This window comes from Salmo trutta, chromosome 6 (genome assembly GCF_901001165.1).
Source record: "Salmo trutta chromosome 6, fSalTru1.1, whole genome shotgun sequence".
Lineage (NCBI taxonomy): Eukaryota > Metazoa > Chordata > Actinopteri > Salmoniformes > Salmonidae > Salmo > Salmo trutta.
The window spans coordinates 50,035,342-50,057,746 of NC_042962.1; the positions used below are offsets into that span (position 1 = coordinate 50,035,342).

The 22,405-nt window shown below is 45.2% G+C and overlaps 1 protein-coding gene across 13 annotated transcripts in view; it reads right to left on the reverse strand.

Moving 5' to 3' along the window:
• Nucleotides 1-22,109, reverse strand: part of LOC115196134 (mitogen-activated protein kinase kinase kinase kinase 4) — a 47,330-nt gene extending 25,221 nt beyond the window's left edge. For 9 of the 13 annotated variants that reach the window (XM_029756740.1, XM_029756731.1, XM_029756742.1 and 6 more), the window contains exons 1-3: nt 21,608-22,109; nt 21,179-21,244; nt 4,662-4,718 (exon numbers count right to left, since the gene is read on the reverse strand). In XM_029756740.1, coding sequence (XP_029612600.1) covers nt 4,662-4,718; nt 21,179-21,244; nt 21,608-21,664 — 180 coding nt within the window. In that variant the 5' untranslated portion in view covers nt 21,665-22,109. The remainder of the gene's footprint in view (nt 1-4,661; nt 4,719-21,178; nt 21,245-21,607) is intronic. The other 4 variants (XM_029756741.1, XM_029756738.1, XM_029756735.1 and 1 more) reach the window with 2 other exon arrangements.
• Nucleotides 22,110-22,405: the final 296 nt, after the last annotated feature.

Here is a 22,405-nt window from a genome sequence, read left to right on the forward strand (position 1 = left end):
CTTTTGATTGCCGATAGATAGGCTTAGTGCACGGTTCTGCCTGTCTGCCTGGTGGCCAACCTGCCTATTCTGATAGATAGGCTTAGTGCACGGTTCTGCCTGTCTGCCTGGTGGCCAACCTGCCTATTCTGATAGATAGGCTTAGTGCACGGTTCTGCCTGTCTGCCTGGTGGCCAACCTGCCTATTCTGATAGATGGGCTTAGTGCATGGTTCTGCCTGTCTGCCTGGTGGCCAACCTGCCTATTCTGATAGATGGGCTTAGTGCACGGTTCTGCCTGTCTGCCTGGTGGCCAACCTGCCTATTCTGATAGATAGGCTTAGTGCACGGTTCTGCCTGTCTGCCTGGTGGCCAACCTGCCTATTCTGATAGATGGGCTTAGTGCACGGTTCTGCCTGTCTGCCTGGTGGCCAACCTGCCTATTCTGATAGATGGGCTTAGTGCACGGTTCTGCCTGTCTGCCTGGTGGCCAACCTGCCTATTCTGATAGATGGGCTTAGTGCACGGTTCTGCCTGTCTGCCTGGTGGCCAACCTGCCTATTCTGATAGATAGGCTTAGTGCACGGTTCTGCCTGTCTGCCTGGTGACCGACCTGCCTATTCTGATAGATAGGCTTAGTGCACGGTTCTGCCTGTCTGCCTGGTGATCGACCTGCCAATTCTGATAGATAGGCTTAGTGCACGGTTCTGCCTGTCTGCCTGGTGACCGACCTGCCTATTCTGTGCACTGCTCCTCTCTCGCCATCCCTCACTATGAAAGATGCGAGTGTTTGTCTTCACGGAATTACGGCAACTAATCAGTCTCCTCCGTTCTAAACATACTGAATGTTAGGAGTCACATGGGAGTCGACTCTCCAACATTATGCCATCGTAGTTAACGGATGGAAAAAGACAGAAAGGCAAGCGACAGCAGCTAAGCCCTGTATGGCAATACTTTGAGAAGTTAAATGAGAAGGAAATGCAAACTTTGAGGTGGAATTGAGGTACAGGTGCAAACCATCTGAAAGGGACTAACCGTGAGACAAACCGTTGCTGGCAGTAGCACAGCGGCATTGTGAATTGATGTGGAATTATGAATTTCTCTTATCGTTTTTACAGAAAACCGATTATTCTTTTAAAAAAAATTTATTTACCACAGCCCTAATACGACTTAGTACATATATCAAACCCCCTCAGCTAAACAACTGGAATTCCATTAGAGCCCATGCCTACACATTTATTTCCAACTTCAGGAGAGAATCACTTTAAAAATCAGGCTTTTCAGCAGTAGAATATGATTTCAATGTGCTATCCCCATTCCCCACACCCATAACCTAAACACACACACAAACACACACACACACACACACACACACACACACCAATGGGGTTTTACACATCCAAGACCTAAACATCCACACAAAAACAGCCTCCCTCCCCCACCTCACATGAAAACGGCGAGGAAGACAGCAAAAGGTCACGCTGTGATCTCTTCTGTTGCAACAACTGAAACAATGATTAACAGTGACACCAACTGACACACAGCGAGTAGAAAAGCCCTGTGACGGCGGAGGTGCGTTTAAAGACGCACGTAGGAACACGCACACAGTTCTGTTCCACCAGAGCCTTCCAGGACCAGCAGGTAGAGGCTGTCTGGTATCGCTGCACTCCCTCGCTCTCCCTCCCTCTTTCCCATTTTCCCCGCAGCTGTTTGTGAACAGGGACAGGCGGCTGCCTGAGCATTCCTGACAATCACTAGGACAAAAACGAGGGGGGGGGGGATTCACTTTTGGGTATGTGATTGTCTATTTAGACAGAAATGTACATTTCATTGCCATTATCATTCAAGCGGTTAACTCAGCACCATGTAGGTCAAAGGGTAAAACAATACACCGCATAGCCAGGCATTTAAACTGGGAGAGCAGAGCATGGAGCTGGCTAACAGTGCTGCCCAGGACGGCCCTGCCCACCTCTCCCTCTCTCAGCAACAGTAACAGTTTGCTAGGACAACAGAGAGCTGTTGTTGAGGTAACAAGCGCTCTTCCACCTGGCAGGGTGAAGCTACAGAGTCATTCACACTCATATAACTGTAGTTCTGTGTGTGTGTGTGTGTGTGTGTGTGTGTGTGTGTGTGTGTGTGTGTGTGTGTGTGTACGTAACCTGCCTATAGAGGTGAATCTCACTACATCTATCCATCATATCTTAGACTAGAGGCTATATCAGGGCAGGTGTATGAAGACGTAAGAGCAGGGTGGAGTGGGTCATCACTAGTTACCACAGACAGAGTAATAAACCCCACCTATTTCTACAATTTCTATTCTTCAATTTTATTTTAAGCCTAACCTTATCCACAATGCCAACTTCATGCCTAACCTTAAACTAAGACAAAAAAAAAAAAAAACTCATTTTTGTTTTCATGAATTGTAGCGATAGACCTTTTTGGCTTTGTGGCTGGGGTAACTAGTGGGAACCAGGTGAGACATGCCCTATGACACCCATGGCAGGAAACGGTTAGGCAACACATCATCAGAGCCTTACTCATGACAGGCAGCAGGGAGTGGCAGGCAGGGGGCAAGTCAGGGCATAAGAACAGAGAAACTGGTCGAGAACCAGAATGACCAAATTGGCATGCAACGGAATTGAGAATTTGACTTCGGCAATGTTTAAGAGTAAACGTTATGTTATACAACATGGGCCACATGGTAGGCCTATAGTACAAAGGCTATATCATAAAACTAACCACAAGTCCCTTGGGATGGGGGGGGATTGCATTAGGTTGTGTGTGTGTGTGTGTGTGTGTGTGTGTGGCCCAGCTAGTTCCATATTCACTGGGAGGTCCTATTTCAGTAGCAGAATGCCACAGAGAGCGCAGAGGGCTGCCCTCCTGCCTGCCTCAAAATGACATAATTTAGCCATAAAACATCCTGCTGGCTTTAGCTGTAATGAGCTCTGCTTATTATACTGAGATTTACGAGCGGCTGATTACGGAGAAGTCAAAGTTCTTCCTGAAATGTAGACGGGACCTCAAAAGAACTTCCATGTAGACTAGCACATTCTAAATGAGATGACGACTAACTACACTACAAGACCACAACACTACATGAACGTCAAACACCTCATTCCAAAATCATTGCATTAATATGGAGTTGGTCCCCCCTTTGCAGCTATAACAACCTCCACACTGGGAAGGCTTTCTACTAGATGTTGGAACATTGCTGCAGGGACTTGGCTTCCATTCAGCCACAAGAGCATTAGTGAGGTTGTGCACAGATGTTGGGCGATTAGGCCTGACTCAGTGGCCGTTCAAATTCATCCCAAAGGTGTTTGATGGGGTTGAGGTCAGGGCTCTGTGCAGGCCAGTCAAGTTCTTCCACACCAATCTCAACAAACCATTTATGTTTGGACCTCGCTTTGTGGACGGTGGCATTGTCATGTTGAAACAGGAAAGGGCCTTCCCCAAACTGTTGCCACAAAGTGAGAAGCACAGAATCAAGAATGTCATTGTATGCTATAGTGTTAAGATTTCCCTTCACTGAAACTAAGGGGCCTAGTTCAAACCATGAAAATCAGCCCCAGTCCATTATTCCTCCTCCACCAAACTTTACAGTTGGCACTGCATTGGGGTAGGTAGCGTTCTCCTGGCATCCACCAAACCCAGATTCGTCCGTCAGAATGCAAGATGGTGAAGCGTGATTCATCACTCCAGAGAATGTGTTTCCACTGCTCCAGAGTCCAATGGCGGCAAGCTTTACACCACTCCAGCCAATGCTTGGCATTGCACATGGTGATCTTAGGCTTGTGTGCGGCTGCTCAGCAATTTAAACCCATTTCATGAAGCTCCCGGCGAACAGTTCTTGTGATGAAGTTGCTTCCAGAGGGAGTTTGGAACTCAGTAGTGAATGTTGCAACCGAGGACCAATGATTTTTACATGCTTCAGCAGTCCCGTTCTGTGAGCTTGTGTGGCTTACTGCTTTGCGGCTGAGTCGTTGTTGCTCCTAGACGTTTCCACTTCACAATAACAGCACTAACAGTTGACCGGGGCAGCTCTAGCAGGGCAGACATTTGACAAACTGACTTGTTGGAAAGGTGGCATCCTATGACGGTTGAAAGTCACTAGGCTCTTCAATAAGCCCATTCTACTGCCAATTTTTGTCTATGGAGATTGCATGGCTGTGTGCTCAATTTTATACACTGAAATAGCCGAATCCACATACTTTTGTATTTATAGTGTGTGTGTGTGTGTGTGTGTGTGTGTGTACACACACACGGCTAAAATACACCAAGAGCTTGTACTTCCACCAATTGAAGGTAGCATTTTCAAAGTATTTACTTCCTCACAGAAATAAACATTTATATTAATTCGATTTTTGAATAGGCGAAGACACTTTCAACAACCCTGGTTAAGGCTCTTTGCGTCAATCTCAATGTAATATCCCCGCAAAACCACCTGACGTGAGGCCAGTTATCCTTTAATCTGAGGCCCAAATAAGACAATGGTCAGCTGATCTGAGAGACCTGGTTGACAAATAAAACAGGCAGAGCAGGCAGTTTGAAATGTGAAAGGTCATCTCAGCTCAGGACTACACTGTTTCACCAATTGACCCGGCCATGTAACATCCTCCTTGAACAATACACACACACGGTGGGGGGGTGGGTTGTTACAGTTAGTCTGAACTTCTTTACCTCTGTGACGTCCATGACCTTGATGGCGGCCAGCTGTCCAGTTTTGACATGTCTCCCCTGTAGAGACGAAGAGAAAAGGAGAAGATAGCAGGTCAGTCATCACGAGGTCAACAGTAATACACTGATCAGCTGGGTTAGGGTTAATAAGTGTGTGTGTGCAACTTGAACTTGCAAAACATGCCTTCTTACAGTAAATCCCATCTTAGCTATGTACATAGTGGCCTATAGCCTACAGCTGACCAACCGTAAGAGTTGTTTCCATAGACAACCATCATCACTTTGATTCAGTCCACTGTGTACCGTCACGTGGCTGGTTAAGCCTAGCATAGATACAGAACAACCACCAGCATCCAAACAGACAGACATGGACTGGGGCTACAATCTCTGGGCTGAACAAACATTCCCACAGTTCTCCTCTCTCCCTCTCAGCAGAGACAGAAATAGTCTCTTACTCTCCCTCAGTCTCAAACCCCTCAAAACAGATAAAAGCTGCTAATAATTATCCGGATAGAAACCAAAATGGGGATTTCCACTACTGTGGGGCTGCAGTGTGTATGATAACGGCCACAGCAGTGTTGTTTTTGATGATAGAAGCAGCTGTCTATCTGAACACAACGCACACACACACACACACACACACACACACACTTGACGACCATCTCTGGACCGTCGCCTATTATGAGTGAACAATCCACAGTCAATTGAAAATACGCATGGTTAATTACAAAAGCCGAGCAACTTATTCTCTCCAGCTACGGATGAGACGAAAGCCTCCATGCCTTTACTCTCTGGACTTAAAATCCTCTCAACTTTGATCCCGGGGCCACTGTCTATAAAAACATCAGTGACATTACTTATCACTCGAGTCCCCGTCGAGACAGGCAAGCCTTTGGTCGAGGTGAAAGGTCACAGGTGCATTGGAGAGGTTCAGTTTTCACCCCCTGCGGCCCCCCCCCAACTCCGTGAGCCCAGAGAACGCAGTCCTTAAGCATGACGCTTGGGTGACAATCTTTGGAAGAAAATGTCGGTTTTATCGAGAAAATGAAGAGGAATCTACGTAACATTGTTGGATATGTAGGCCAATTCACTACCCGTGACGTGAATGTATTTTTGTGCCCACTGATTTCTCATGTCTCAGATTCAGGTCATGGGGCGGGCTGGACTAGAAAATAAAGCAGGAAGGAATGTAGGCTATAGACAGGAAGTGGAGGATGATCGATCAACCAATCGGTGTGAGATAAGGCTTCAGGAGGGCCCACATTGCTCCAGCCAGTCCCCTCTCCCATACCAGTCCTAAACTCCCCTCCACTATCACACAACACAAACAGTCACCTCACCTCACGCCTCATCCTCCAATCCCAACCTGCTGGAGCTGAGCTACAGGGGCCTTGTCTGGACACAGCAGGCAGGGAAGGAGCTGACTGAGTCAGGGGTCTTTAGTGGGCCCCTGGTCTGATACGGTGGCCCTAGAGAGGTAACCTGAAGCGGGGGGGGGTTAATCACTGAGCAGGCAGCTTCCAGACACTTCATAAAGCCCCTAACCACAGCCAGATGTGCTGGCCTCTGTCCAACTCTAAAGACTGGAGCTCAGCAGGCGTACATACAACCTCCCCACTCCTTAGACTACAACCAGAGGAAGACAGATCACACTGACACACTATTAGCTAGTAGGCCATTCAACACAGTCTCTCCACACAGCACTGAAACCCTCTCCTCTGTCCTTCTACATTCATCCAGTAAAACCAGAAGCAAATCCCACGCGTTCCCATTCCTTCCTTCTCAAGTCAACGATTCCCTGGCAACACATAAGCCGACTCCCACTAGAGGCGGAGCTTCCCAGAGGAATGACAGAATGCTGAAATCACTTTATGTCATCCTACATGGTAATACGATAGAGCAATCGAGTTTGTTGTGAGCTAACGGATGGTCATTCATCCATGTTGTTACTGCCATCCATCCATGTTATTATGCCACACACTGCTAAAGCATATAGCCTAGCTAGCACATCAGAGGCAGTGTAAAGGGAGGTGAGCTGGCTGGTAATGGGGGGCTAATAGCACCAGGGGGGAGGGGTCAGATGAAGATGTAAGGTGACATTTGAGCATGGAGAGAGGGGGAGGGTAGAGGGGGGTACAGGCGTTGGGTGACGAGCTAATCCACCTTAGGGCAGGCAATCTATAGGCTAGGCTACGCAGGCAATGCCTCACGCACACACACACACACACACACACACACACACACACACACACAGAAATCATAAACACACAGATCAGCAACGCATATTGTTGCCTCTCAACACAAACCAGATGAGCAGTGGTGAGAGAGATGGTCTAGTGAGCAGCAGCACGAGACGGCCCAGACAGTGTGTACTATACTGTATCTACTACACATACCAGGTAACTGACCCACTGCTGACCCTACCTCACTAACAGACCCTGTCTGTACTGTATCTACTACACATACCAGATAACTGACCCACTGCTGCCTCTACCTCTTACCAGAACACACTACGGATGGGGGGGGGGAACAGAACAGACAAAGGCAGGAGGAAAGAGATGGGGGAGAGGTGGTGGTTTACTCCATGGTACAGTATGTAGATGTCTGTGCATTCTCCCATCGGATATAGAGCCACACGTGACAGAGTCCGCGAGAGACTGAAGGAGTGGAGCCACTTTAGGCCAGTAGAGAAGCCAGCCAAAGCTGGGCGGGCTGTGAGAGGAGAGACCAGTCAATAATGCAGCTGCTATTGATCACAGTGCAGCTGCTACAGTACCGGCCTCTGAAGAAACACTCCAACAGAAAACATGTTGTTTTCCTTCAGCACTTGGAGAGAAAGGGCTGTGGTCTCAATGGAAGAGGCGAGTATCAGCCATAAAAACTTGAGTTGTGTTCAATAGACTCAAAGTGTGGTCTACTTCACCTGCTCGTTTGCGGATTGAACCGACGAGGTGCTACGTGAGAAACGGGACACCGAAAGGAAAGCCTGTTGAATCTCAGACTGGGCTGCAGCCCCGGATGGGAACGCCGTCTCGTCCGCGAGGGGCTTTTGTGTCTCGCCCCTGTGTGATAACGAGGTGGCTCAACGGGTCGCTCATCACGTACACTTACACACACACAAAGCAGAGTTGTGTTCAGGCAGTGGTGTGGACAGCCCAGGGGCTGTGTGGGTCTTGTGACAGCCATTAGAGCAAGGGCTAGAGCAGGGGGGAGAAGAGACAAAAGGAGCTGCAGCGGACTGTGTGTGTGTAGGGAAGACACACACAAAGTGTGAGCACATGGTCAGATCAGCCTACCTGAAGCCAAACCAAAAAAATAGTTTTTCTAAATATTAGCTAGGTGGCTAGCTTTTATGAGGCCAGGAAACATATTCCTCACATGCTAGGAATGTATTTCCTCCACCGTTATAATGAAAAGGTGCCTCAGTCCCAAAACACAAGATTTTTTGGGAGGAGTACAGGTGACGTCGCCCACTGTATGCACTTCAGGTAGCCTGAACGTGTCCAGACTGAGGTGGTCAAGACAAATCTGAACACAATCAGACCAAAGCCACTTTTGGTGCGTCTAGACCATCTTTTCAATGCCATCTTTGTATTCTGATCGCAGCAGTCGCATGTAAGTGTAGACATTACCAGACGCACCTAGTAGTCACCGTCAGACAAGGTCTGACCCTACAGTTACGCTAATCTGTTTGCAATGCCTTTAGTGTTGCTTGCTAGCTACAGAGGTTATCTGGCTAGTTAGCTACAGTAATTATCTACAGCCATCAGATGTTGTGTTATATTTTGCCTATCCCACCGTTTATTGAAAGCATTCTGACATTTGAATACAGCGCAGGAAAAGGGAATCTGGACACGGTAGACATTTCTATGTAGACGCATGACGCGTTCAGAATTCCATGATCAGAACACTATGATCAGAACACTATGATCAGAACACTATGATCAGAACACGAAAAAGCGGCATCAACTGTCAAGTCTAGACATGGCCTCTGTGAAACAGGGTGAGACCTCGGCCCCTGACACAGAGTGGGTGACACGTTCAACACCAGACCAGCTGATTGGTCCCAGAGGGATAGACTCAATTGAAGCTAAGGTGTCCAGCGTAGTACCAAATACCAATACTACCTTGCTAGATCAGAGATGAAAGGGGCAATCTGTGATCATTTTGTACCCGAGAGGGTAATAGGAGCTAGACTACAGTCTGTGCAGACACCATGGGGTTAACCCACTGAGACATGCCTACTGCCTATGGCCCTCCACTCCCATTCCCAGCATACTAACCTACAATTGTGCCTCCACCAACTGTGGAAGGCTAGGCTATAAATAGTGGTTAACCCACAGCTAGCACCATTTAACTGAGCAGGCCGGTTAGCTTCCTGCTGCATAGCGCACATTAACAGGCCTGTGTACTAGAGCTCAACACTGCTGCTTGGAGCACCTCACAGAGACATGTTTCCAAAGCTACCCACACCTACAGGTGTTACCTAAATATAGATCTGTTTATAGGAGAATGAATGTTCAAGAGGATCTTTAACTTTTCTTCATACTGGTTCCATTTTGGTCCCTCGCCCATAACACTTTGGGGTTTAACAGATCTGACCGAAAAAAACTATTAGCGGACTGGGAGGATCTGGGTACACCAAATGGCCTAGTGGATATAACAAGGAGCCGAAATGGACCCCGGGCCAGCATCATCCCCGCCGCTTCGCTCCGATGCTACCCCCAACTCCTCCTACTGGGTTAGCCAGCCAGCCAGCCTTTATCGTGCCGAGCCCTCCCAGCAATACACAGTTTGTCCTGGGAGATAGTGCAGAGCGATTAACCAAAATGACAATTATTTTTTCTCTTTTTAAACAATTAATTAACTGACGTCAGTTCAATTATTTGAGTTCCATTTATTTATTTTTTTGAGCTCAATGCGGTTTCTCTGGAGATAAATCAGATCTAGCCTGAATGTGCCATGTAGTGGGGGCAAATATTCTACATACAGTACCAGTCAAAAGTTTGGACACACCTACTCATTCAAGGGTTTTTCTTTATTTGTACTATGTTCTACATTGTAGAATAATAGTAAAGACATCAAAACTATGAAATAACACATATGGAATCATGTAGTAACCAAAAAAAGTGTTAAACAAATCAAAATATATTTTACATTCTTCAAAGTAGCCACCCTTTGCCTTGACAGCTTTGCACACTCTTGGCATTCTCTTAACCAGCTTCATGAGGTAGTCACCTGGAATACATTTCAATTAACTGGTGTGCCTTTTAAAAGTTAATTTGGGGAATTTCTTTCCTTCTTAATGCATTTGAGCCAATCAGTTGTTGTGACAGGGTAGGGGGTATACAGAAGATAGGGCTATTTGGAAAATATCAAGTCCATATGTGACTGACCGCCTTGATTCGACCTTATGTAGCAACATTTGAAATTGTAGTGGCACAAAGCTGAGGCACAGAGATACACAGTGGTATATCATACACGGCATATGAGGAACAATGGGAAAGTACTTCTGCTTTGAAAATTGATAAGCTTGTAACTTCACTTTCGAGAAAATGGCCTTTGAATGTTTTGGTACCTGCTGGAGTGCTTTGTCTACACCCATTCAGCATCGTTCACACCCCGGAACAGGAAAGGAAGACCCAGAGTTACCTCTGCTGCAGAGGATAAGTTCATTACAGTTACCAGCCTCAGAAATGAGCAATTATCTGCACCTCAGATTGCAGCCCAAATAAAAGCTTCACAAAGTTCTTGTAACAGACAGATCAATCTCAACTGTTCAGAGGAGACTGTGTGAAATCAGGCCTTCATGGTTGAATTGCTGCAAAGAAACCACTACTAAAAAGGTCACCAATAAGAAGAAGAGACTTGCTTGGGCCAAGAAACACGAGCAGTGGACATTAGACCAGGGGAAATCTGTCCTTCTGAGAGTTCGAATGAGATTTTTGGTTCCAACCGCCGTGTCTTTGTGAGACGCAGAGTAGGTGAACGGATGATCTCCGCATGTGTGGTTCCAACCATGAAGAATGGCAGTGGTGGTATGATGGTGCTTTGCTTCTTAACTAACTTGCCTAGTTAAATAAAGGTAAAAAATAAAATACAATTCTGCAGCGATATCCCATCTGGTCTGCGCTTAGTGGGACTCTCCTTTGTTTTTCAACAGGAAAATGACCCTCCAAGCTGTGTAAAGGCTATTTGACCAAGAAGGAGTGTGACGGAGTGCTGCATCAGATGACCTGGCCTCCACAATCACCCGATCTCAACCAATTGAGATGGTTTGAGATGAGTTGACAGCAGAGTGAAGGAAAAGCAGCCAACAAGTGCTCAGCATGTGGGAACTCCTTCAAGACTGTTGTAAAAGCCTTCCAGGTGACTACCTCATGAAATTGGTTAAGAGAATGCCAAGGTTGTGCAAAGCAGTCATCAAGGCAAAGGGTGGTTACTTTGAAGAATCTCAAATATAAAATATATTTTGATTTGTTAAACACTTTTTTGGTTACTACATGATTCCATGTGTTATTTCATAGTTTTGATGCCTTCACTATTATTCTACAATGTAGAAAATAGTAAAAAAGAAAAATCCTTTATTGAGTAGGCCTTCCAAAACTTTGGACTGGTACTGTAGTTTAGGGGAGACAAAGTTAATTAACTACAATGACCATAATCCATTGCGCTCCTACTAGTCCGGTCTTTTTAGGCACTGAGATGGAGAGAAGAATCTCTGAAAATACATGATCTAAGAGATTGATAGTTAATACTAAGCAGTCATAAAAGTATGCCTTCTCAGAGATGAGATGACTTGGAATAAAACAAATAAAACAATACAATTTCATGACAAATAAAACAAATGTCATGAAATTGTATTCTGTGTTACATCATTCAACCCACATAATGCAAAGCGCATTTGATGTCCACCCAAAACATATTACACCGAAAACAGTGATTATTTCTAAATAATCGAACCAAAAACTCAAGTGGTACAGAGAGGAGAGATGATGAGGAGGAAAAGACAGGGAGGGGCAGAGACTGGGGATGTCTAGACGATTAGGAGGCAGACAGGTGGGCTTGCGTCAGTGTTGCATCATCCGTCACCGGCAGTTCTCCTTTGTTTAGCCCATCTACATCCTTTAATGGCAGGGTTTCTAAACTCAGTCCTGCCCCTCTCCCCCTCCTGCATGTTTTGGTTTTTCCCAAGCACTAGACAGCTGATTCAAATAACCAGCTCATCATCAAGCTTTGATTATTTGAATCAGCTGTGTAGTGCTTGGGCAAAAACCAAAACCTGCACCAAGGGGGGGGGGGCCTCAGGACCGAGTTTAGAAACCTTGCTCTATGGTGATGTCATGGGTTTAGGTCCTGGGAAGTTTGCCTTTCATTCGTGGAAAAATAAAACTCTGTTGAATGATCTTCATCCTTAAGTCTCCAATATTAAAGACAGCTTAAAGTGAGGAAATTCAAATCTCAACTACAAGTTTCTGATGCCATTTTAGGACAGATGAAATGTTAAAGCAAAGCCAGTATAACCTGTTTAGGATAGGGGGCAGTATTTATACGGCCGGATAAAAAAACGTACCCGATTTAACCTGTTAGGGCTAGGGGGCAGTATTGACACGGCCGGATAAAAAAACGTACCCGATTTAATCTGGTTACTACTCCTGCCCAGTAACTAGAATATGCATATAATTATTGGCTTTGGATAGAAAACACCCTAAAGTTTCTAAAACTGTTTGAATGGTGTCTGTGAGTATAACAGAACTCATATGGCAGGCAAAAACCTGAGAAGATTCCATGCAGGAAGTGGCCTGTCTGACAAGTTGTGTTTCATCTTGGCTCTGTTTATTGAAGACTGAGGATCTTTGCTATAACGTGACACTTCCTACGGCTCCCATAGGCTCTCAGAGCCCGGGAAAAAGCTGAACGATATCGAGGCAGCCTCTGGCTGAAACACATTATCGCCTTTGCCAAGTGGCCGATCAGAGGACAATAGGCTTAGGCGCGTGCCCGAGTCGACCCCATGCTTTATTTTCTTTCGTCTGTTTACCTAATTGCAGATTCCTGGTCGGAATATTATCGCTTTTTTACGAAAAAAATGGCATAAAAATTGATTTTAAACAGCGGTTGACATGCTTCGAAGTACGGTAATGAAATATTTAGAATTTTTTTGTCACGAAATGCGCCGTGCGCGTGACCCTTATTTACCATTCGGATAGTGTCTTGAACGCACGAACAAAACGCCGCTGTTGGAACATAACTATGGATTATTTTGGACCAAACCAACATTTGTTATTGAAGTAGAAGTCCTGGGAGTGCATTCTGACGAAGAACACCAAAGGTAATCAAACTTTTCTAATAGTAAATCGGAGTTTGGTGAAGGCTAAACTTGCTGGGTGTCTAAATAGCTAGCCCTGTGATGCCGGGCTATCTACTTAGAATATTGCAAAATGTGCTTTCACCAAAAAGCTATTTTAAAATCGGACATATCGAGTGCATAGAGGAGTTCTGTATCTATAATTCTTAAAATAATTGTTATGCTTTTTGTGAACGTTTATCGTGAGTAATTTAGTAAATTGTTAGTAAATTCGCCGGAAGTTTGCGGGGGGTATGCTAGTTCTGAACGTCACATGCTAATGTAAAAAGCTGGTTTTTGATATAAATATGAACTTGATTGAACAAAACATGCATGTATTGTATAACATAATGTCCTAGGAGTGTCATCTGATGAAGATCATCAAAGGTTAGTGCTGCATTTAGCTGTGGTTTTGGTTTTTGTGACATTATATGCTAGCTTGAAAAAGGGGTGTGTGATTATTTCTGGCTGGGTACTCTCCTGACATAATCTAATGTTTTGCTTTCGTTGTAAAGCCTTTTTGAAATCGGACAATGTGGTTAGATAAAGGAGATTATTGTCTTTAAAATGGTGTAAAATAGTCATATGTTTGAAAAATTTAAGATTTGGGATTTTTGAGGTGTTTGTAATTCGCGCCACGCTCTATCATTGGATATTGGCGAGGAGTTCCGCTAGCGGAACATCTGTCCCTAACAGGATAAAGGCTATAGCCCAAACACAATATGGAAGCTAGCCCAGTATGGGTCCTATACAGCGTTACTGCCACAGAGGGTTTGATGCTGCTCATGACCTATGACCTTTCCTCTGTACCTGCAGGGGGGGGTTACATGTGGCCTCTGTCACAGAGACATGGCAACGTGTCAAACAGAGTGTTGGAACCAGTGACCCTCAGTGGCACCTTACAATCACAGAACTGGGCCAAGCTATTTAAAGCTGCAGCAGTCCCCTCACCCTGGGTCCACACAAACCTGCCAAGTCCTTCCCCTGGCAAAGCAGACATGGGCGAGAGAGCGAAAGAGTGGGGGAGAGAGACCGGTAGGGGGATGATTTGAGGTTATGAGCAAGCAGGAGAAGTAAAATGGTTTACCCACAGGTAAAAAGAGAGAAGGGGGCAAGAGAAGGGAGAGAGGGGGAAGGAAAGCAATGGAGTGCAAAAGAGTGAGGTCACAGGAGCTGCCAGCACCACGGGACTGTGGGTATATTCTCCCAGCATCCCTGTAGATTGGGCTGACATGGACTGCAGAGCAGAAGCCGGTGGGCGGTGAGGGAAGAGAAAGAGGCATGACGTTTAAGAGAGGTTGGCACATCATAGGGATTAGAGCGGCAGGGCACCACCAGCCCTGCAGGCCTGACAGACAGAGTGGCTGGCTAACTAGGTCTATATATGGCCATTCTATACAGCCCAGCAGAGGGAATCCTCCCCCACATACCACGCACCAAGGGAGAACTTAATGAATTCTTCAGGTTTTGTTTTTATCGCTATCATTTTCTCTTCTCAGACGCACCGGAGGGCTCTCCATCCCATCTCTCAGTGCCAGCTGGTCTGGAGCCAAAAAAGAGATCAGACTGATCTGAGAATCCCATTGTGGAGTCAGTCAGTGCAGGAAGAGGCTTTTCAGGGGTATAGAAATAGCATACAACTTCAGCCTACCACCACAATGGGACTGGGAGGTCATGGCCTGTGTAGTTGTAGGCAATTTTTTTTTTAAATTATTTTTTATTTTAAATGGATGGTGGTAATATGAAAACACTGCAAATCCAACAACTAACTGAGACGTAGGACAACTAGATACAGTCTGGATCAACCATACAAAGCTGTGCACATCTGAGACCAGCATGAGACAATGGCAAATTGTTCAGTGGCTGGGGGAGCACCATGAAGACACCGGATGCTGAAGATGGGCTTGGCTGGGGAGGAAGAACCACTGCCACTTCGTGGGTATTGAGAAGAGGACTGAGTTCCCACAAACACTCCGTCAATGACGTTCAGGGAGATTGTAGTGCTGCAGCAAGCCATTACCCCCAAGCATGTATTTCGCCTCCCTCCTATTTCAATGCTTTTAGTGCAATTGGGACTAGTACCAGGGTTTATCATAAGCAATTAATTAAGAAATGTTGAGAGCCAGAAGGAGGGGGGCGTTGGCAGTAAGATTTGAAATAGAACAATGTGATTGGGTGAAATAGCCTAAGCCATTGCATCCACAACTGAAGGATCAGCCATTTTGAAATGTTTAGTGTAACATAGCAGCCAGCAGCAGCACCACCACATTGCCCATTTTGAGAAGGGTCCTCCTGTAAAAATTTAAGTGAGAACAGGCATCTACTAGCTTTCATTCCAGTGCAAGGTGAGAATTAGGGATGTTAATGGGTAACCTCTGTTGAACCTCTGTAACCTCTGTTGAACCTCTGTAACCTCAAAAAGCTGGTACTGGACTGTAACGTGTGGTTTTCGAACGTTTTTGAGATGGCTACTATTAAAAAAAGAGCTACTATTTTTATTTCTCAATCCCAACTCGTAATTCAAGCTCGCTTGCCAATCGAGTGCATAGGCTATAGTCAGTGGTAGGCAGGCTACCAATGCGTCACCAATCACCTTGCAACGTGAGCGTCAGGTAGTATAATTGTTTGAAACCTAAACGTTTTACTTTACTTCAAATAATGGAGGCATGTCTTAGCTTACTTCAAAGTAATCCAAAACAAAATTGGATGCAAAAATTTTTTGAACGACTTCCTCATGCCACTAACCATAATTTCTCTACTGTTCTATTGGTTTTTATATAAACTTTTTTGTCCACAAGCCTAAGGCACAATTGCAGTCATATTACCAACAAATCCTAGTAGATTCCCAAAAATGTCTAAGGGAGTTCTCACAGTTTGAGTCAGTATTTGTTACATTGTATTTTTTCCCCCATTTGGTCTGGTTGGTTTCACATTGCACAACAAAACCACTTCTCCATGCAAGTCATACGTTTATTTGACAAATATGCTCACGTTAAATCCATTTATGAGTATCCTGACGCATCACTTGTGTGTCCAAATCTTCATATTACTTTTGCTTTGGTATTCCAACATGTTGGAGAACAGCCACTAACTGCATCCTGAATAGTCTATATTCAGTAGCCCTGGATCCCCGGTATAGCCCTCGTCTCCCCAAACCTGCATCCGACGTGTTCAGAAATGCGCTGCTACTCACATAAATGTTTCAGAGATGTCAAGTTACGATGTCAAACAACCAATAATGCGTGACTCTGGTTCTTTTTCTGCGTTTGGTCCGGACTGCACTCTCACCTGCAGCAAACCGTACCAACTTACAAATTGAATCAGACCGAAATAACCCTTTTAGAGAGAACCATGGTGCATTGTTTAGTACGGATAAAGTCCACAGCAGTCCAAACTGACCGACCTAAGTAAGTAAACAAACTAAGGGGGTAAACGCACCAGTTTGGGAAAAAACGCACCAAACCAATTTGGTGTGAAAGCCCCTTAGTTTCTAACTGAGATTGTAATCTGTGTCACATATGGAAGTGCTCGCAATAGGCGAGCTGTTTACAACTGTTTTCCAACAAATTACATTTTGGCAAAAGATGGAAAATGACGATTTATTTAATAGCTGCTTCATTACAGGAGTTGCGTGTTCAATAATAGGCTATAGCCTTTTGACTGTAAGACGATAGGCTTGCTATTGTTGCATGTGTCCATTAAGCTCTTAATGAAAAATGTCCTTCCTTGTATGCATACATAGTAGGCTAGTTTCTGTTGAAAGAAATCTACCGTTTGTTGACAGGTTAACGAGGGTGGGTTAGTCGGCAGCGATATTTACATCCCTAGTGAGCATATAAAATGATGTCACCCTTCCCTTGACTGTCCCACCCACATATTGACAGTTAGATAAGACTTCAAAAAGGTCATTCAGCTGGTTGGCCAAGTCAATCTAAACCCCCGAGCTACCACTGAGCTTAACAGTAAGATCTAAACCCCCGAGCTACCACTGAGCTTAACAGTAAGATCTAAACCCCCGAGCTACCACTGAGCTTAACAGTAAGATCTAAACCCCCGAGCTACCACTGAGCTTAACAGTAAGGTCTGAAACCCGAGCTACCACTGAGCTTAACAGTAAGATCTAAACCCCCGAGCTACCACTGAGCTTAACAGTAAGATCTGAACCCCCGAGCTACCACTGAGCTTAACAGTAAGGTCTAAACCCCCGAGCTTAACAGTAAGATCTAAACCCCCGAGCTACCACTGAGCTTAACAGTAAGGTCTAAACCCCCGAGCTTAACAGTAAGATCTAAACCCCCGAGCTTCCACTGAGCTTAACAGTAAGGTTTAAACCCCCGAGCTTCCACTGAGCTTAACAGTAAGATCTAAACCCCCGAGCTACCACTGAGCTTAACAGTAAGATCTAAACACCCGAGCTACCACTGAGCTTAACAGTAAGATCTAAACCCCCGAGCTACCACTGAGCTTAACAGTAAGATCTAAACCTGGCACTAGCCCCAGACAACAATCACTGCCACCTTGCCTCTGCTGCTGTGATTGGCTGCAGGCATTTGAATCCAGAAGAGCCACATCGTGCAGCACGGGGCTGTGATATGGCATTTCAGTTCTTAGAGCGCCTGCAACCCGCTTCTGTCAAAAGCTCCAAAATGAAAAGGTCACCCATTCAGTGAGGTACTGTATGTCATCTGGGCTAGCTGCATCAAACAGGCTGTGGCGACTGGTTCGGAGACAAACAGTGTCACAAAAACATACCTACAAGGCAAACAGTTTGAAAACCAAAATAATAAACAGAAGGGACAGAGATGAGGTAGGCCCCAAAAAAAAGTCAGCGTTTCAAAACTGTAATTCAATGCAAGAAATTGGCTTGGGCCTTCAGAAAAGACGAAATAGACTGTGCTTGATTGTCTTATTGTGAGAGGTTTGAATGGGTGAAAAACTACTTTGCAAAGAAGAAGAAGAAAAAGGCTCACAGAAAGAGATAGAAAGTTGTATTTCCGGAACAGGGCTAGTTGATTATTCAGCATTTGAGACCCGACTGATGAACACATCCTTTCTGTGGGTCTGGTGGTGGTTCCCAAAGAGAGCCAGAGACAAAACCAGCTTTGTAATGAAGCTGCCTGGCCATGCAGGCTCTGTCTGGGGCCCAGGACAGCTGCTCCTCCTGCTCCAGTTCCAGCTAGCGCCCCTCATTCAGACCTAGCATTGGTGTCAGGCAGCTGATGGAGGTAGGAAAAAAACACTATATATACACACAAAAGTATGTGGACAACCTTTCAAATTAGTGGATTTGTCCATTTCAGCCACACCAGTTGCTGACAGGTATATATAATCAAGCACATATCCATGCAATCTCCATAGCTAAAAAACCCGTCATTCTACTACCCTTACTGAAGAGCTCAGGTGACTTTCAACGTGGCACCATCATAGGATGCCACCTTTCCAACAAGTTAGTTTGTCAAATTTCTGCCCTGCTAAAGCTACCCCAGTTAACTGTAAGTGCTGTTATTGTGAAGTGGAAATGTCAAGGCGAAACAACAGCTCAAGCCACAAAGTGGTAGGCCACACAATCTCACAGAACGGGACCGCCGAGTGCGGAAGTGCGTAAAAATTGTCGGTCCTCAGTTGCAACATTCACTATGGTGTTCCAAACTGCCTCTATGAGCAACGTCAGCACAAGAACTGTTCGTTGGGAGCGTCAAGAAATGGGTTTCCATGGCCGAGCAGCCACCCACAAGGCTAAGATCACCATGCGCAATGCCAAGTGTTGGCTGGAGTGGTGTAAAGCTTGCCGCCATTGGACTCTGGAGCAGTGGAAACACATTCTCTGGAGTGATGAATCACGCTTCACCATCTTGCATTCTGACGGACGAATCTGGGTTAGGCGGATGCCAGGAGAACGCCACCTACCCCTATGCAGTGCCAACTGTAAAGTTTGGTGGAAGAGGAAAAACGGTCTGGGGGTGTTTTTCATAGTTCGGGCTAGGCCCCTAAGTTCCAGTGAAGGCAAATCTTAACACTACAGCATACAATGACATTCTTGATTCTGTGCTTCCAACTTTGTGGCAACAGTTTGGGGAAGGCCCTTTCCTGTTTCAGCATGACAATGCCACCGTGCACAAAGCGAGGAAATGGTTGGTCGAGATCGGTGGGATCAATTGGAACGCCGACTGCGAGCCAAACTTAAATCCCCCATCATCAGTGCCCAACATCACTAATGCTCTTGTTGGTGAATGATAGCAAGTCCCCCACAGCAATTTTCCGACATCTAGTGGAAAGCCTTCCCAGAAGAGTGGAGGCTGTTATAGCAGCAAACTGGGTACCAACTCCATATTAATGACCATGATTTTGCAACAAGATATTCAACGCGCAGGTGTCCATATACTTTTGGTCATGTAGTGTACATAACTGGGCTACATATTAGCCTAGTTTATAACGTGCAGTTCACAGGACAGTCTCACTAGAGGAAGGGGAATAATTAATTAAAACAAACTGCCTTTATTTGGCATGACAATTATGTAGGTTAGAAGTTGGCATACAGTAAACCTCTGACATCCAATGGCTTTGGGTCTGTCTGTTGTGAAAATGTACAGCAAACCAGAGCATGTAGACCCAACTGTCTGCAGAATAGAAAATGAAGACGTATGAAATTTCAGGAGAAAACTATTACCCCCTGGTTCTCCATCTTTCAAATCAGCTGCCACAGACAAGTTGGCTTTACTTGGAATCATTAGACCAAGGATGTCCTCCATTTTGTGGAACGAAACAGGCACATATACAGCCAGCCCGGGGCCCTTTTGCAGGACGTCCATTCTATTCCATGCAGTGTGGAAGAATGGCTCATGCTCTGCCTGACTATAAATAGCGAAAGATAGCATAAGGCCCATTAGAGCCTTTGATGTAAACGTTTTAATGCACCAATTCCAATAACCTCTGTAGTCTATCATTTAGTGAAATTTAGAAAGAACAGTAAAGAGATTGAGAGTGAGTGACAAAAGCCTAAAAGTAAAGCATTCTCTCCACATAGGCCCATGAAGCCATCTGTTCATGGAAGGAAGATGTTTGCTAGCAAGTTTTCCATTACCAACGGGGTCACATGACCAAAAGAAAACAGCATTGGTCTTTAAAGCCCTCTGTTCCACGGGGTTGGATCAGATGAACGGTTCTGCTTTTACATTCGAACATCCAGACTACCACTGTTGTTTCTCCTCAGTCAGGAGTCCAGACTACCCTGCTCCTGAGAGTTAAGAGAATAGACACACGACACAGCAGCCCCTGTGAACCACCCTGCTTAACAGACTTTCCAGTTGTTTTCAGGCTGCTCTGCACAGTGTTGCTAGCCTGACTGTTTGAAAGGAGGGGTTAAATACAGACCAGACCATCCAATGGAAACGAGGGTACGGGGAAGAGAGGCAGGTCACCAATAGTGGGTCAGACTCATCCTCAAAATCCAAGAGAAGGAACCCACCAAATTCTCCAAAAAGGTCCATTTCAACAATTACTTTAAACAGTCACCATGATCATTTTCACAGAGAAACATGACACCAAGAAACAGATGGTTGAGAGAGGGGGAAAAGCCTGCTGTGTAACACATGATATTTTACTTAACCAAATGGTCTATGAAGCAAGTCCTTGTCTGGATCATCATTCCCATTACCCTTCCCTCCACAGCAGAATGTGATGTAGGACATGTGCTGCAGTTTAACAACACTCATAGCAACACTGGTCTGCAAACCCAGTTGCCATTTACTTCTAAACCAATCTATAATATTCATGGAAATTAAGAGAAAAAAAAAGTCAAATTCAGAAACAAATCAACTGAGCTTTAAGGCCTAACCTGGGTAGAAGACTAGAAACAGAGGAGCTTGGGCTAACGGAGTGGTGCATGGATTGATTGCAAGCTACCTTCCATATTTCACCAAACATGTTTTTACAAGCAATAGTACACAGAGGGAGATCATCTTTACCAATCCAACCTGTGATTATTGGGGTGCAATGGCAAACATCCTGACGAGACATTTTGGCATAAATCTATTCCATCACACAAGCATGACATCTGGATCATTTCAATGATCAATGCCAAAACTGCATCAATGTAACGTTAGCTATCTAGTGTCAGAAATCAGTGTCGAAGATTAGGCCACAGATGAAGAAAATAATATATATTGGAACAAACCTTGTATACTTGTCCATAGGTGCCATTTCCGACCACTTCCACCAATTCAAAAATCCCTGCTGGATCCTGAAACGAGTAAAAAAAATATTATTTTTACACAAACATAAAAAAAAAAAAAGGTAAATGCTTTTGAATAATTGTTGCCAAAATGTGACCTAGATGAACGCAGCTGTTGCGCCCTGATCTCCACAACATGCCAAATGCATTTCGAACAAAGGAAAGCCAGGCAGCACGACAGCTTTCTCTCGATCCGAATAATAAATAAATAAGCCTCCCAGAAATGGTAACCCCGAAAATGTAACCATATTTTATTGGGTAAAACTGTTTGCTTTTCTTTTATATAACGTCAACTCGCTGTAGTGGAATAGATTAAATCTGGGGGTAGCCTAATCTTGAAATAAAAAGACACTGCCCTTGTCCACCACTCACCCGCAAAGAAGCCAGGTCTATTTCGACCAGACTTTTAGCCGGAGAGTCGTTCGCCATCTTTTAAATATAAACCGATCCTTCCTTCGCGTTGTGGAATCTTTGATGTGGTATCATTTGCGGCGCATCCTTGTAGAAAAAACAACCCCTCGAGTATTGCTCTTTGTGGTCCGCTACTGTAGTCCGAGGACACTAGGCTAGTCCATGTTGAGGTGGCAGCTCGGCCCTTCGCTCGCTCAACTCCCAGTCGTGCTCCTCCTCGTCGCTCCCTGGCGGGTGAGAACCGCACAAACACAGGAAGCCGGTCGGGAATCAGAGGAGGGGCTGGGCCTTGATGCAATAACCGGGGACTGGGTGATTAACCAGTAAAGAAATAGAGACACAAAGCTATTTCTATTCTTCTCTGCCTCGTCTGGTCAACGGCCCCTCAAAAATAATAAAAACTTTTTTTCGTGTAAAAACGAAGGATGTCTGTAAAGAATAGGGTGCGCGAGAAAAGGCGAGGCGGGCCTCTATCGCACAGAATCATGGACATGCGCACGGGAGCCATCGGTGTCAATATTCGTAATCATGGGTGTGGCAAGGGAACAATCGAACGAGCCTGAGCGGAGTGTGAACAGAAAAGGCATTATTTGCTATGCATGTGCTACCGCATTAGGTTACCCTCATTGAGAGGCGTTCATACATTGTCGTTTGAGCTCCATGTGCTGTCCCCCATAATAAATAATTGTCTATATTTAGTTATTAGGAAAGGTACGGCGGACACACTGCTCACTGTCTACTATTAGGGGAGTCTCGACC